Here is a 16389-nt window from a genome sequence, read left to right as displayed (position 1 = left end):
TTCACGGAAAACATAACATACAAGAACCAAACGCTAAGAGAAGAGATTCACGTGCTGAGAGGGGACATTCCAGCACCATGCCTACTGAGTAATGTCACAGCACAAGTAATGGGCCTGATGGAGATGACATATAACATGTCAGAAAAAGGAAGCATCCTGAAAGAATATCCACAGCTACTGAAAGGACTAGGGAAGCTAAAAGGGCGACAAATTACTCTACATATCGACTAAACAAAGAAACCAGTAACTCAGCACCACCGGCGGGTACCAATACACCTGCAACCTCAGGTAGAGGAAGAAATAGAAGCACTACTGAAACAGGACATCATTGAGCCGGCAGAAGGGCCAACGCCTTGGGTGTCGCCAATAGTGGCCGTACCAAAGAAAAACACATAAAAAATTAGGATCTGTGTTGACATGAGGATACCAAACATGGCAATCGAAGGAGAAAGACACCCTGGACCGCACTTCGATGACATGATTAGCTGCCTGACAGGAACAAGACGAATCTCGAAGTTGGATTTATGCAAGGGATACCACCAGCTAGAGCTGGATCCGCAATCGAGATACATAACAACATTCTCGACACACCTCGGTCTGTTCCTATACAAATGTCTGAGCTTTGGGATATCGTCAGCAGCAGAAATATTTCAGGAAATGATCAGACAAGTAATAAGGCCAGTAAAAAACAGTCTCAACTACAGCAATGACATCCTAGTTTTTGGCAAGACAGATGAAGAACACGACAAGGCGTTGCGGGAAGTATGCGCCCAACTAGAACAGGCTGGCCTCACACTAAATGAAGACAAGTGTGAACTAGGGCGAGATGAGCATGTGTTTTTTGGACATATCTTTTCAAAAAAAGGAATGAGGCCAGATCGCAGCAAGGTAGACACATTGGAAAAAGCAAAGCCACCAAGCGATGTAGCCGAAGTCCGGTCATTCCTTGGTCTTGCCAGTTACTGTGCAAGATACATCAAAGACTTTGCGACAGTAAGTGCACCACTGCGGGAACTGACGAAACAGGGACAGGTTTTTGCATGGACAAAAGAGTGCAGCAAAGCCTTTGAAGAAATAAGAGAAACAGTAACTGCTGTGGATCATCTAGCATATTTTGACCCACTGTTGTGTACAGAGCTAACAGTAGATGCAAGCCCAGTAGGATTGGGGCAATATTGGCGCAACACAGACCAGGAAAGGACTCGCCAAGATGCGTAGTGGCCTACGGGAGCAAGAGCCTGTCAGACATAGAGAGAGCTTACTCTCAACCGGAGAAAGAAAGTCTGGCAGTTGTGTGGGCATGCAAACATTATCACATGTTCATATAAGGGAAACCTTTCACGATAGTAACGGATCACCAAGCTCTAGTAACAATCTACGGAAACCCAAATGCTAAGATACCACCAAGAATAGAGAGGTGGGGATTTCGGCTAATGGACTATAACTTCAAAATAATACACAAGCCTGGCAAAGAACACAACCCAGCTAACTATATGTCCAGACATCCATTGCCACAAAAAGCAGAAGCAACGACAATGGCAGAGGAGTACCTAAACTTCATCTTGAAGCACAACACGCCAGCATCAATAACAATGTCAGAGCTGGAGCAAGAGACAAAACGAGACCACACCATGCAAGCCATCAAGAAGGTGACCAGACAACAAAGGTGGAGGCACATAAACAACAACAGTATTATGGAGGAAGGGGTGGCAAAGGATGAACTGTCAGCATTCAAGAAAATAAATGAAGAACTGTCAGGGACCGAAAATGGCATCATGATGAGAGGCACAAGGATAGTGATGCCCCGCACACTGAGAAAGCAAACATTTGAACTAGCGCACAAATCACATAGAGGAATAGTGGCAACCAAGAAAATGCTGAGAGAAAAAGTGTGGTTCTCGGGGCTAGACAGCATGGTTGAAGCGATCGTCACGCACTGCCACATCTGCCAGGTGATGGGACCACCACCAAAACCGGAGCCTCTTCAAATGTCAGAACTACCAAAGGCGGTGTGGACCGAATTGGCGGCAGATTTCTATGGACCACTGGAGACAGGAAACTACCTACTAGTAATCATTGATGAATTCTCCCGGTTCCCAATAGTGAGACAGGTAGCCTCAACATCAGCAAATGCAACGCTACCAGTAATGGATGACGTGTTCGCCGCCTGGGGCTCTCCGCAAACATTGAAGACTGACAATGGCCCACCATTTTCAGGAGAGGAATTCCGAAAATTTATGGAATACCTTGGAATCAGACACCGGAAGATAACACCTCTGTGGCCACCAGGAAATGGAATGGCAGAACGATTCATGGGGACCATCAAGAAGGCCGTTCAAAGAGCAAAATTGACACAAATATCAATAGGACAGGCACTATGCCAGATACTGAGGGACTACCGGAACAGCCCTCACAGTTCCACAGGCCGATACCCGGCCGAATTGGTTCTAGGACGCTCGAGCAAGACCAGGCTACCACAAATGGAAGCGCTGACAGATGCTGACAGAGGTGACATAGCAATCAAAGATGGAAAAGCGAAGGCAAAAATGAAGGTCTATGCGGATCAAAGGAGGCATGCTGCCAAACCAAAAATAAAGGAAGGTGACACAGTGGTAGTGCGGCAACGGAGGAAATCAGATAGCACATTCTCGAAAGACCCGCTGACCGTGACGGAAGTAAAAGGACCGATGATAACCGCGGCGGCGGGTCGATATCACATCACAAGGAACAGTTTGCATTTCAGAGGACTGAAGAGCGAAGAAGAAGAACCATTGGCAACAACCACTATGGCAGTGAAGGAAGAAGACAATGACCCAGAGAACGAAGATGACAGAAGACCAAGGAGAACATGCAAGAGACCACAGAGACTGATTGAAGAGATGTAAAGAGATGTAATGTGACCAGCTCTCTCTCTCTCTCTTTCTCTCTCTCTCTCTCTCTCTCTCTCTCTCTTTCTCTCTATCTCCATCTCTCTCTATCAGCACTCACTAGCAGTGACCTCAGATTACGTCATTGAAAACAATTGTTTGCAACAAAGAGGGAGATGTCGTGACCAGACAGCTGGGCACTAGGACCCACGGGTCGCGGACTCTGGGAAGACACCGGACACCACATCCGGTCAGGGGGACAAAGGGCAGAAGGCTGGGAGCGGGGCAGGGGAAGGAAGCACACTCGTGAGGCTGTAACACGATAAGTAATAAAAGATACCTGATCGAAGATACCGAGTGTCCCGTGATCATTGGGGGACCCTCTGAGATACTACAGACATCTTGAGAAGTTTTGAAGATGACCGCACCACAATGCACTGTGATGTTTTCATATTTAACTCATGTGTGGGTGCAGTTTTTAAATAAGGCAAAATAGTTCAGTGGTTTAATGAACGTACTGCAGAGACCTATATGTGACCTCAAGGTGTGAGGTTAGATGTGATCAATTCAGTCTTTAATCATTCTGAAGTTTCAATGACTAGGATGATCGTAACAGCTTTTATTTCACAGCATTACGAAGTTATACAACTGTTATAGGAAATTCTATATAAATACAATACTCAAATGCAGCACAATGCAAATACCTGCAAAGATAACAAAATGTGAAATAGTTTAAATCCAAAGCCTTTGTCCAGGGTACAGACTATAATATTAAACGTTGTATTTTAAAATAAAGTGTAATGCATAATCCTTACCCACTCTCTAATGTGCAATTAGTTTACTCTTATTTAAAATAGTGATCCATGTGTTCCTTTCAGGAGCAGCAATGGCAGGACCGGCTACAGCAATAAAACTAAGGGAATTTAAAGACTGGACTCCAAATTTTGGGTAAGAGGTTTATGTGTTGGAGCAATTGAGGCAACGTGAAAGAGTCAGTATGAGAGCAAGTATGAGGCAAAATGCTGCTAAGTGTTTGTCAGGCTTGTACATTAATAAACTAGTGATACAACAGTGATATATTTGACACAAAGTACAATATAAATGCTGGGAAATGGTGTAATTCACACACACCTTCTGTTTAAGGGCTTATTGCCCCATCGTAAGAGGATGGGCTCCAAATCCAACCAGGACACATGGCAGCAAATCCTAAGCCCTGCAAAACGGTGTGAAAAGTGACGCCCTCGTGGCGTGTCCGTGCATGCACCAACACGGATGTCAATTGTTCCCTCTTCACCTGTGTTTTATATCCCAAGTAGATATCAAATCACATAGAGCTGGACAAGACCACCAATCCATTTCACACATGACATATTAAACAATTCACCATGTGACAATGAACTCAAATTACTTCCAAGTTGGGTGCTTTTGTAACCAGAGCCCTACCAAAGGCTGTACAACCCCTTACAAAATGACCCATCCAGTAGCCAAGTGCTTTGTGTCCGCTCACACCAGATAATACGTGGAGGCATGATTCAGAGAAAGACATTGGGAAACAAGTGCAAAAGACTGTTGCTGAAAAAGCAATGTTTGTGGAGTTCAGTACCCATGGAAAGGTTCATGCTGACCGTATTTGTGTTTTTTTTATATACCTATTGTTGTTGTATAACTGTAAAACAGCTCACAGAAAGCTTCTGAGTGCTTTGTAGTGCCTTTCAGTCTAATGTAGATTTGACAGTGCTTACTTTGAGCCGGTAGTTGCAGCTGAGGCCCACTGGCAGTCATATTTTAGGACTGGCCCTTATTTGTTCTCATAAAACTTTGACCGAGAACAAAAGAGAGAAAAACACATAAAGGGGAAAGAAGAAGTAAGAGATAGATGGAAAACAATGACAGATATAGAAAGCAGGGAAGAAAAAAGGATCTGCAGGAACGAGAAAAAGGAGCAAGAAGCATATAGTGGTGGATGAAGGAGGTCTGAGGCTGAATCAAGACTATGTAACTATGGTATTCATTAACCCCAACATTGAGCAACACCTATCCCGGGCTTCTAGAAAATCTTTAGGCACTGGTATTTATTATTTTACCAATGAAGCTCTGAGATTGGAAGCTAATTTACTTTTTAGGTCTGGCAAAGCCATCCTCTTGTGTTCAGTACACTGAGAATGGGTTTTGGGGCAAAATATTTTTCAAACCATTGGCTTGCTTGGGTAGCCCCTTCTGCCACTGGCTTGAGAAGTTTTCAATTGCATCCTGGATCAGCCCAAAGATGTATTTTCTTGCTGTTGCAGTTGTCTGTTTGGTGAACACTTTCTCATAATAGAAAGTTCTTCCATTAGAATAGATTAATGACATAATATCAATAGCAACTATATCAATTCACAATATCGAAAAATAAATATTGGTTGCAAAAATATCACCTTCCTATACTTAACTGATAGAAAGACAAATATCGGTAACCAAAATATCAAAAATATTGTTACTTTAAAGTAAAACATATAAATTGTCAAAACTACAGCAATACCCAATATCAACTACATTAAGGGCTTTATTACGAGTTTTGCGGTCTGACTGCCCAAAGACTGTAGTCACGTCCTTTTCAAGAGCACAGTGCAGGCGGTCTTCCGACTGCCGCATTACGAGTTGTCCATGGTGTCTGCAGTGTGGCTATGGAGGTCTTGCGAGTACTTTTCCATATGTATCGATGCAAGTGTGAGTATTTCGACGGCATATGTGTTGATTGCACACATATACATGATACAAGTGGAAAAATACCACCTACCCATTGCCGGAGTCTGACCCATATGTGGTACAAAAAGGACTTAGCTGCACATCACCGCAGACAGGTTCATATTCCTCGGGGTGAAGATGCTGCTGTAAAGGGGTGCCCTGGAGAAAGGGATCCACGTCGACTGCTGCTGGAAATAACAGGAAAGGGGTGAGTATGCACCCCAAAACCTTCTTTTCTGCTGACCTGAAGCTGGCGGTCGGACCACTGAAGTCAGCTCTTCAGAAAGCCAACTCGGAATACAGACGGCGGTGTAACTCCTCTGTACTGCTCTATGGCAACTATTTTCCCCCAAACCTCGACCCTGAAGGTCAGCGGTGTGCTGGCAGTGTTGCCGGTTCAGCCACAGACTTTGAAAATGCAATACTCCCATCTCCTAATACGGTAGTTGGAACGCTGGTCTCATGGCGGTCGGGCAGCGGGTACTCTGGTCCACGGACCACGAAACTCGTAATAAGGCCCTAAATACATAATATAAGGACATTTCCCTACAAAACATTAATGTAACATGCATTTTATGTTTTAACAAAAAAGATAGATATAAATAATCTCACAATGTTATGACAATTTCATATCTCTAAAATAAACTTAAAACATCCCCTAAAATATGATACACTTCAATACATCAAAATATTATTAAAAATATATATTTACAAATGCTAACATATAAACATTAAATAAAAATACTTGCAAATATAAACACAAATACATCCAAAATAACACAAAAAAAGAAAATATATTCAACATTATAAAATAAACTTTCATCAGCGTTCACCATAAAAGGCAAAAACTGACCAAAAACTCCAACTAAATTGACACTAACCAATAAAAACAAACCATAAAGCAAATTAATGGATACAATTACATTATAAATTAATCTAACAATATAAAAGGGACACAAAATGTGCTTACTTACCACACCAAAAACGACAAAAGTTGCAAGACGATGATACTCTGCCAGATTTGCCTGAGACAATCTGAAAACAGAAGTAGAAGAATACATACCTACCTTCTAAAGTAAACAAAACATTTATGCAAACTAACGTATAAATTAATTAATTAAAAACATAAAATAAATAATTAACAAAACACTCTACTTCTTTTATCTCTTAGACTGTAGACACTACAGATACATTATTACACCAATGACAAACTATTAATCTACTAAAAAACTACAGCAATCACACACTTTTAAAAAGGCACACAAAAAGAAAGTATATGAAAAATATTTCTAAATACCAACTCACCCTAAAACTTTAAAAATAAAATTAAACTCCATCAGCCCCAAATAGCTACCAACAAACATACATTTAAAATAAAACTAAAGCAACTTTTCCCCCCAACAGATAAGAAGCCATCCAATCACATTACAACATCCCAAAGAGGAAACCAGAAAAAATACTGCAATTACCATTAAGAAAACATATGTAAATATAAAATAGAAAACCTGTTTCACAACTTTATATGAAAGAGCAAGATACATCACATCACAATAAGGGAGCCAATTACTCTCTCACTTCGGCTACACCTACTACCAACAAAGTACAAGCAAGGAAACTTTTAATTGGAAATGTACTAAATATTACTCTAATGCATGATGCTATCATTAATAAAAAAGAATGCAGCCACTCCACAAATGTCACCAAAATCGAAGTAAGGTATGTACTACAATATTGAAGGGAGGCAAGCACTAGTTTCCAAGAGCCCACAACTAAAATATTAAAAGATATAGGGCCAGATGTAGGTGGCCCAATACCGGTCGGTAACGGCCGAAATTACCGAATTTCGGCCCTTGCCGACCGGTATTGGGCTTTTGCGATGTAGGTGGCTACATTTCAGATTCGGTAATTTACCGAATCGGTAATTTAAGGAATCGGTAATATACCGATTGCTTAAAATACTGAATCTGTAAATTACCGAATCTGGAATGTAGGGAGCACTCAAATGAGTGCATTGCACAGTTAAGGATTCGGTATTTACCACCAAATAAAGGTTGGTGGTAAATTTTGAAAACCTTAAAAAAAAGCAATTTTGTGCTTTTTTTTACTGTGTCATGTGGCAGATATACATGCCCTTAGGGCATGTATGTGTGCCACATGTGCACCTATGCACTATTCAGGAGTGCAACAGGGTGTCAATGTGACACCCTGCCACCCTTGCATGAGTTCCCCCTATTACCGATTCGGTATTTACCAAATTGGTAATATTGAATGGCTTCCCATTCATTCCTATGGGCCTCCAGGCCCATAGGAATGAATAGGAATTATCGAATCGGTAAATACCGATTCTTAATTACCGAATCTTACCGATTCTGCAATTTTTACAGAAAATGTATCTATATCCCATTTACCTATTCTTAAATACCGAATCGGTAAAATTCTGTATTTAAGAATAGGTAAATTGGGATTACCTACATCTGGCCCATACTCTCTAAAGTCCCTGAAAAAATCACAGGACAGCTACCAGCTATACCCACCTTAAAACACTTAGGGACTCATTACGATGTCGGGCGGAATCACTTCCATCCGAAACCGACTCATTCATGGGGCCAACCGATACCCGGTCATCGGTCCAGACCGCCCCATTATGATGCAATCGAATACTGTTCGGTCGCATTCCTATATTTCACTATGGGAGCATACATTACAGCCGTAACTGGCCGTAATGCATGCTTCCATAGTGAAATGAAAAGTGCAGTTCATCCCTGCACCCAGTGGCAGGCACCTCAAGTTGCAGGGTGCAGGGATCAACTAGTGCTCCTTCGGCCTCCAACCAGAGGCTGTGCACCAAAGGAGCCCTGCTGGGGGCCCCCTAACACACTTTCCAACATGGTTTCCATGTCAGACAGACCAGCATGGAAACCATGTCAAAAACCGTGCATTGTAATCTCAAGGGCGGAAAGCGACACCCTTGAGATTACAGGCTGCATTCCGACTGGCGGAAGGGCTCTCTGAGCCCGTTGGAAGCTAGCCAGAATGACTGCTAGGGTTCCATTTCGACTGCCTCTATGAAAATGAGATGACCGGAAAGGAATCTGACCAGCCCATTAGGATGCGCTGTAAAATCTCCAACCGAAAGTCAAAGCCTTTACGAGCTGCAATGTAATCAGACCCTTAATAGCACAAACCAAAAAAGCCACCAGTGATACCACTCCTGTCCCTAGAAGATACCAAGATATCCAAATTCCTGAACACTTAACCACCACATATAATGAAGAAACCTTTCTCTTATAAGTTAACCTTAACAATGGAAACCACATTATAATATTTGCTACAGCAGATAACTTTTTAAAAGTGAGCCTTTGTCAAACATGGATGATAGATGGGACATTCAAAACGTGCCCTAAACCATTCATTGCAATATACACCAAAACGTGTGAGTATCAAAACACAAATTTACCTTTCATATATGCTCTGCCACCTAATAAACAAAGTAGCATTTACTATGAACTACTAAACCACATTAAAATAAAAACAAACACCTACTCCCCACATAAAATGATAGTTCATTTTGAACAAGCCATGATCCAAACTATCCTTAAACACCAGCCACACACAGCCATTATAAGGCTGTTACTACCATCTTACCCAAAGCATTTGGAGACACTGCCAACAATCTGCACTAAAGGGCCTAATTACAATGTCGGTCGGAAACTAAACCGCCCGACTCCTTGTCGGATTTGGTTCTGACCGACTTCCAGTCAGTGGTTCCTCTTTACCGATTATGATGCCTTCAACCAGAATAAAGAGGTCCAGACAAGGAGGGCGAGCTCTGGCCCATCTTGGACCAAAGCTCTGGAACTCCCTACCTTCTGAGATGAGAATACTCACTAACCATCTGACCTTCCGTAAGGTCTTAAAAACGTACCTATTCCCCAGCATTTGATCCCTCTCTGTTTATATGTACTACCCACATCTATCTGAGGATATTCTTACTGGCAAAGCGCGGAGATACCCCTTCGGGGGTCTATTCAGGCGCTATAGAAGAATATAAAATAAACCACCCTTCAGAAGGATTCCCATTGACTTCAATGGGTGCCTGTGTTCCAACCGACAACACAGCCTCCTGTGGGGAAAATAGATGTCTGCAGAAAACCTTGCACCCTGTCGTGGGCACCCCATGGTGCCTGCCACACTGTGCATGGTATTACAGGGGGGTCTCTTGGGTACCCCCTTGATGCCAAACTGGAAGACTCAGGATGAAGGGGAGCCTGCTAGGGGCCCCCAAGTCAGTTTATGACAGCCTTTTCATGTCGGACAGACCGAGACGGAAAGGCTGTCGGAATCCGACATCGTAATCAGTCGGTCAGAAACGCTGTCCATTGAGCTGTATGAATTGGCTCCGACCGACTCGGATTCTCCGAATGCTGGTCAGAACCAATTCGGAACGACCAAACGGTTCCTCATGCAACCGCGAGCATCGTAATGGTCAGTGGGAAATGTTTCCGACCAAGTTTGCGGATGGGTTCCGACACGGTCTAGGAGAATCCGACTGTCAGTCAGAGGCTTTCCGACCGACATCGTAATCAGGCCATAAGTGTAAAATATGTAACACAGCCAATTTGCATTTGAAAGTTTTAAGAAATGATTGTACTAGCTTATTTCCTCGTAACTGAGGTAGCTAACCACTACAAGTTACCTACAGAAAGTCCATTCTACCAGCAAAACAAACACAAACTAATTCCAGTAGTTGACTAGTTTGAAGACACTTGGGTTGACCGACCGCACTACTCTTGGCTCAACAAGTCAAAACAAACAACGCAGTAGAAGGATGGCGAAATGCCTTCCAAACTACATTAGGCAGAACCCAACTCGGAAGACAACCTTCCCAAATCTACCAACAACTATGAATGGAGCAATCAGTAATGCAAGTTAAACCTAAAATTTGCAAACAAATTAATAGAATGTACAACATGCTACAATGTAAAGTTAAATTATTTATGAACAACAAGGGAGTACACTACTTAGAATCAATAGCTAAAATCCTACTAAAAACAAACAACTATCTATAAAGTAACCAATGAACCTAAGCCAAAATTCAATCCAATATAACTAAGATTTTTTCATTAAATATCAAACAAAACATTTTTATACACCAGTCAAAAAATATACAACTAAAATAGCAAATAAGACTGACGTATAAAACTAAGATGTACCTTAACTAGTTCAAAAACTAAAACGTCACCAACCAAAAATCTCAAAATTACAAATACAATCAAATTGAATCAATTAAATACAATAAATAAAATGTAATATAACTTCGGATCACATCAAATGCACATACATAATACAACATAACACTTCTCACCGAAACCTATATAAAGAAAGTGTCCTGTTCTGTAACTGAAGATCTTCATTCGTATCCATGTGATCAAAAATATAATCCACCAAAAATGGGGAAAATAACTCCAAAATATCCCATAAAAAGTTGCAAAAATATAACTGGTCCATTTTAAATTCAACAAAGCAATCTAAAGTCCTGAGGTACCTTAAAAAAAACTGAAAAAGAGTATTAAAAAAGAAAATGCTCCTGGAAACCTGAAAAATCTAAGGAAATCAAAATTAAAAATATTAATTTACTAGAAACCACAATGATTTCCTTTAATTAAAAAAAGCAACATTCACACATCCATATGATAACTTTGGATTCGTAAAATCATTTAAAAAAAACGTACAACACCCACCCAAAAAAACTCTGTCTTCAAACGTAACATGAACATTACAATAAAGCTTTACAGAACACATGACATAACATAGCAGAATATAAAATAATGATACAGTGCTACCAAACTCTAACTAGGCCCAACACAGAACATTAGCAAACAAAATAATAACAACTACAAATAAACGTTTCAAAAACTAGAAACACTATAACTACCATTTACTAGTTGTCCCTAAATCCCTCTTACCTCCAAAAACCTATAGAAAACCTTTAAAAAGGTCTTACCTGATCTGACGACCAGCAGCACCTTTCCACAACTCACTTCCAGAAAAAATAATGAAAAATTGCACAAATAGACTACAAAATACACTATCTAACCATAGAAAACAATGTGGATTTAAATAGAAAATATGTTTAAAATGTTTTTAAAAAATGTACAAACATTTAGAAAATGTAAAAACATGTCAATAAAAGTTATATGAAAAAATTATATACTTATGTAACATAAAATAAATAATACTATGTAGTATAATTTAGGATAGATTAGAAAAATTATTAAAAATTGTTAACAAAGATGTATGTGAAATGAGTGTATATAAGTATAAAAAATAAATGCACCACACTTAAAAATATTAAAAAAATTGAAATCTACAACTTCGTTAAAAAACGATGAACATGTTTTAAATAATATAAAAAATTTACTAAAATAGTATTTAAATAAAACAATGAAACTGTGTTCTTATGTGTACAAGTACTGCGGCCCCGCCAAGCATATTTCAAGTTTCCTCATCGCCACAGTTTCAGGGCAGTGCGACCGCTATGAAAGTGTGGTGGTGAGTAAAACAAATGCCTCTGCGCCAGGGGGGCATGCAAGGGGGTCTGATTGCACCCTCATGTTCCTGCATGGAACGAAATGCACAACATTGTGATTTCGGTCCCTGCAGGAACATGCTTTGACGTTCCCATTGCAGTGCCTAGTTTAACCCCTTCACTGCTATGTCTTTAAACACCCCCCCCCCCCCTGTGCTACACCTTTTTTGGGCTATTTAGGGTAGTGCGTGTTTAGGCCCCTGTAACATCTTGACCACATAAGGTATCCACACCAAATTTGCGTCCTTTTCTTCCAACATCATGGGGATTCTAAAGGTACCCAGGGTCTGTGGATTACCCTGGAGTGGTCCCAGAAATTAGCCAAAATACAGCTAAATTTTATTTTTCAGGGGAAAAATTGGAAAAAAGGGCTGTAAATGAAAGCGTCTAGGTTTTTCCCTGCAAATGGTATCAAAAAAGGGTTTGTGGGGCTGAAACCACCATTTCCCAGCCTTTAGAGAATTACAGACTTTTGTCAGAAACCCAACATTTTTTTACAAAGTTTGGGCATTTTTCTGGGACATAGCCTATTTTTGCTTTTTTTTGTGCTTTCAACCTAATGGTAGAAATGGGTATGAAGCAATAATGAATCCTGGAAATACACAAGTAGAGAAAAAGTAGACAAATTTCTGAATTCAGCAGGGGGTTATTTGTGTAGATCCATCAAGGTTTCCTAATAGAAACTAACAGTTACATATAGGAAAAACTGAAAAATAGTTGAGAAAAACAGCATTTTGTGTCATCGTTTTCACCTGTAACTTCTTCTAATTATGACAACTCTTTGAAAGCAATGCACCGTTACATTTTCTGGACCTTACTGGTTGTGGGGATATATAGGACTTGTAGGTTCACCAAGAACTCGACGAACCTAGAGTCAAAAACTGAGCAGCAATTTGCAATGGCTTTTTATTATGTACTGGGTATATAGAAATTATTGTGGGAAAATGTATACATGGGAAAATCAGTATGAAAGACACCTATGTATTTCTGAAATGGGAACAAAATATAGAGGTTAGAAACAGTAGATATTTGCACATTTCCGAAATTGGGAATACTCATACTAGCATGAGAATTATCGGTCATTTTTCAAAATGACTTATTTTTCGTTTGGAAGGCAGAAATGCATCAAAAGTCAATAGGTAATAATAGTTGCTTTACAAATATGAATTACCCTAAGTCTCCCAATAAAAATGGTAACTCACTTGGGTGGGTAGGCATAGTGCCCACGAAAGTAAACGGTGCAAAATGCAACGTGGACACACCCCAATTTCACAGAGAAAAATGACCCTTTTTTGTCAAAGTGCCGAGCTGTAGTTTTTTAACCCTAGCTGTGCCAGCACCTGTGCCGGCACCTAGGGAAACCTAGCAAACCTATACATTTTTTAAAACTAGACACCCATGGAAATTCAGGATGGGGTGTCTTGACTGCCTCCCACCAGGTTCTGTTACCCAGAATCCCTTGCAAACCTAAATAATTGTCCACAAAAACACAATTTTCCCAAATTTCTGTGGTGGAAAGTTCTGGAATCTGCATAGATCCACAAATTTCCACCCACCTCGCATTCCCCAAAGTCTTCCGAGAAAAATGGTACCTCACTTGTGTTGGTAGGCCTAGTGCCTGTGACAGGAAAACGGCACAAAATGCAACATGGACAAACCTCAATTTCGCACTGAAAAATGACCCTTTTTTGGCAAAGTGCCTAGCTGTAGTTTTTTAACCATAGCTCTGCCGGCATCTAGGGAAACCTAGCAAACCTATACATTTTTTTAAACTAGACACCCAGGGGAATCAAGGATAGGGTGACTTGACTGCCTCCCACCAGGTTCTGTTACCCAGAATCCCTAGCAAACCTATAAAATTGTCAAAAGAAACACATTTTTCCCACATTTCTGTGATGGAAAGTTCTGGAATGTGCGTGGATCCATAAATTTCCACCCACCCCACGTTTCCCAAAGTCTTCAGAGAAAAATGGTACCTTACTTGTGTGGGTCGGCCTAGTTCTCGCGACAGGAAACAGCGCAAAACGCAAGGTGGACACACCTCAATTTCGCAGTGAAAAATGACCCTTTTTTGGCAAAGTGCCTAGCTGTAGTTTTTGAACCATAGCTCTGCCGGCACCTAGGGAAACCTAGCAAACCTATACATTTTTGAAAACTAGACATCCAGGTAAATCCAGGATGGGGTGACTGGCTCCCACCAAGTACTGTTGCCCAGAATCCCTTGCAAACCTAAAACATGGTAAAAAAACACATTTTCCTCACATTTCTGTGGTGGAAAGTTCTGGAATCTGCATGGATCCACAAATTTCCTCCCACCCAGCGTTCCCCCAGGTCTCCCGATAAAAATGGTACTTCACTTGCGTGGGTGGGCCAAGGACCCGCGACAGGCAAGGATCCACAACCTATTGAGGTGACATTAAAATTACCTATCACAAACCAACCTGCTTTTGCAAGGGGGGTCCCTTAAGTTTTTGGCCCAGGCGTGGTGGCCATCTAGGGAAACCTACCTAACCGACACATTTATGGAAACTAGACACAGCGAGTTATAGCTTGTGTCAGTCTCCCATCATTCTCCTACCCAGAATCCCCTGCAAACCTCAAATTTGGCAGAAAAATGCACTTTTTTCTCAAATTTTTGTGTGGGAAAGTTCTGGAATCTGCGTGGATCCACAAATTTCCTCCCACCCAGCGTTTCCCCAGGTCTCTTGATGAAAATGGTACCTCACTTGCGAGGGTGGGTCAAGGACCCGAGACAGGCAAGGGCTAAAAACCTATTGAGGCGACATCAAAATTACCTATCACAAACCAACCTGGTTTTGCATGGGGGTCCCATGAGTTTTTGGCCCGAGGCTCGGCAACCATCTAAGGAAACCTGCCTAACCCACACATTTCTGGTAGCTAGACATCCGGGGAGTCCAGCGAGGTATGGCTTGCGTGGGTCCCCCATCATTCTTCTACCCAGAATCCCCAGCAAACTTCAAATTTTGCCGAAAAGTTTACCTTTTCCTCAAATTTCTGTGTGCGAAAGTTCTGAAATCTATGTGGATCTACAAATTTCCTCCCACCCTCGTTCCCCCAGGTCTCCCGATATAAATGATACCTCACTTGTGTGGGTAGGCAAAGTGGCTGCAACAGGAAATGGCCCAAATCGTACTGTGGAGACTTCAAAACCTATTGCAAAACTACTTGGTTTTTGGGGGGGAGGGCAGCTGAGATTTTGGCTTCGGGCTCAGCAGCCATCTTGGAAAAGTACCAAACCCAAATATTTCTGAAAACTAGACATCTGGGGGAGTCCAATGAGGTATGGCTTGCGTGGATCCCCAACGTTTTCCTACCCAAAATGCCATGGAAACCTCAAATTTAGCTGAAAAAAAACAAATTTTCCACATATTTCTTTTAGGGTGGGGCATTGGCATGCCCGTTTTGGCAGCCTCCACTCTAATACAAATTTGCCAAAAAAATTCCCTGGCGTCTAGTGGCCTTTTTGCCCCCCCTGGGGGGGCAGATTGAGGGCTACTGCCCCATCTGCCCCGGGGGGGCAGGAAGGCAGTAATTTTTGCAGGATTGGGGCTATGGGCATGCCTGTTTTGGGCAGCCCCCACCCTAATTCAAATTTTCCCCAAAAAATCCCTGGCTACTAGTGGGCTAATGCCCCCATCTGCCCCCAAGGGGCAGGGGGGGCAGAAAGCTTACTAGATGCCAGGGATGTTTTTGAGTAAATGTAAATTAGGGTGGGGGTTGCCAAAAACGGGCATGCCAATGCCCCCACCCTAATAAAAATTTGCCCAAAAAAATCCCTGGCATCTAGTGGGCTTCCCCCCCCCCCCCGGGGGGCAGATTGGGGGCTGCTGCCATATCTGCTTCCCAGGGGAGGGCAGAAAGGCTATAGTTTTTGCGGGGGAGGGGTGGGTGCATTGTCATGCCCACTTTGGGCAGCCCCACCCTAATTCAGATTTGGCCCAAAATATCCCTGGCGTCTTGTGGGCTTTTTGCCTCCCCATGGGGGCAGAATAGGCTGAAATGGTGGCGGGGGTGGAAATTGAGCGAAACAAATGCCTGGCGCCAAGTGGGCTTTCTGCCTCCCCGGAGGGGCAAATTGGGGGCTACTGCCCCCAGGGGCAGAAAGGCTGTAATGGTGGCGGGGGTGGGGTCAAAGGCGTGCCTGTTTCGGGCAGCCCCCACCCTAAAAAAAGTGCACACAAAAAA

The 16389-nt window shown here is 42.0% G+C and overlaps 1 protein-coding gene across 1 annotated transcript in view; it reads left to right on the top strand.

The window, feature by feature from the left end:
• Positions 1–3747: 3747 nt before the first annotated feature.
• SPMIP3 (sperm microtubule inner protein 3) overlaps positions 3748–16389 on the top strand; it is a 59874-nt gene continuing 47232 nt past the window's right edge. The window contains exon 1 of the mRNA XM_078646902.1: positions 3748–3815. Coding sequence (XP_078503028.1) covers positions 3754–3815 — 62 coding nt within the window. The 5' untranslated portion in view covers positions 3748–3753. The remainder of the gene's footprint in view (positions 3816–16389) is intronic.

Source organism: Lissotriton helveticus, chromosome 6 (assembly GCF_964261635.1).
Source record: "Lissotriton helveticus chromosome 6, aLisHel1.1, whole genome shotgun sequence".
NCBI lineage: Eukaryota > Metazoa > Chordata > Amphibia > Caudata > Salamandridae > Lissotriton > Lissotriton helveticus.
This window is presented reverse-complemented; position numbering and strand designations above follow the sequence as displayed.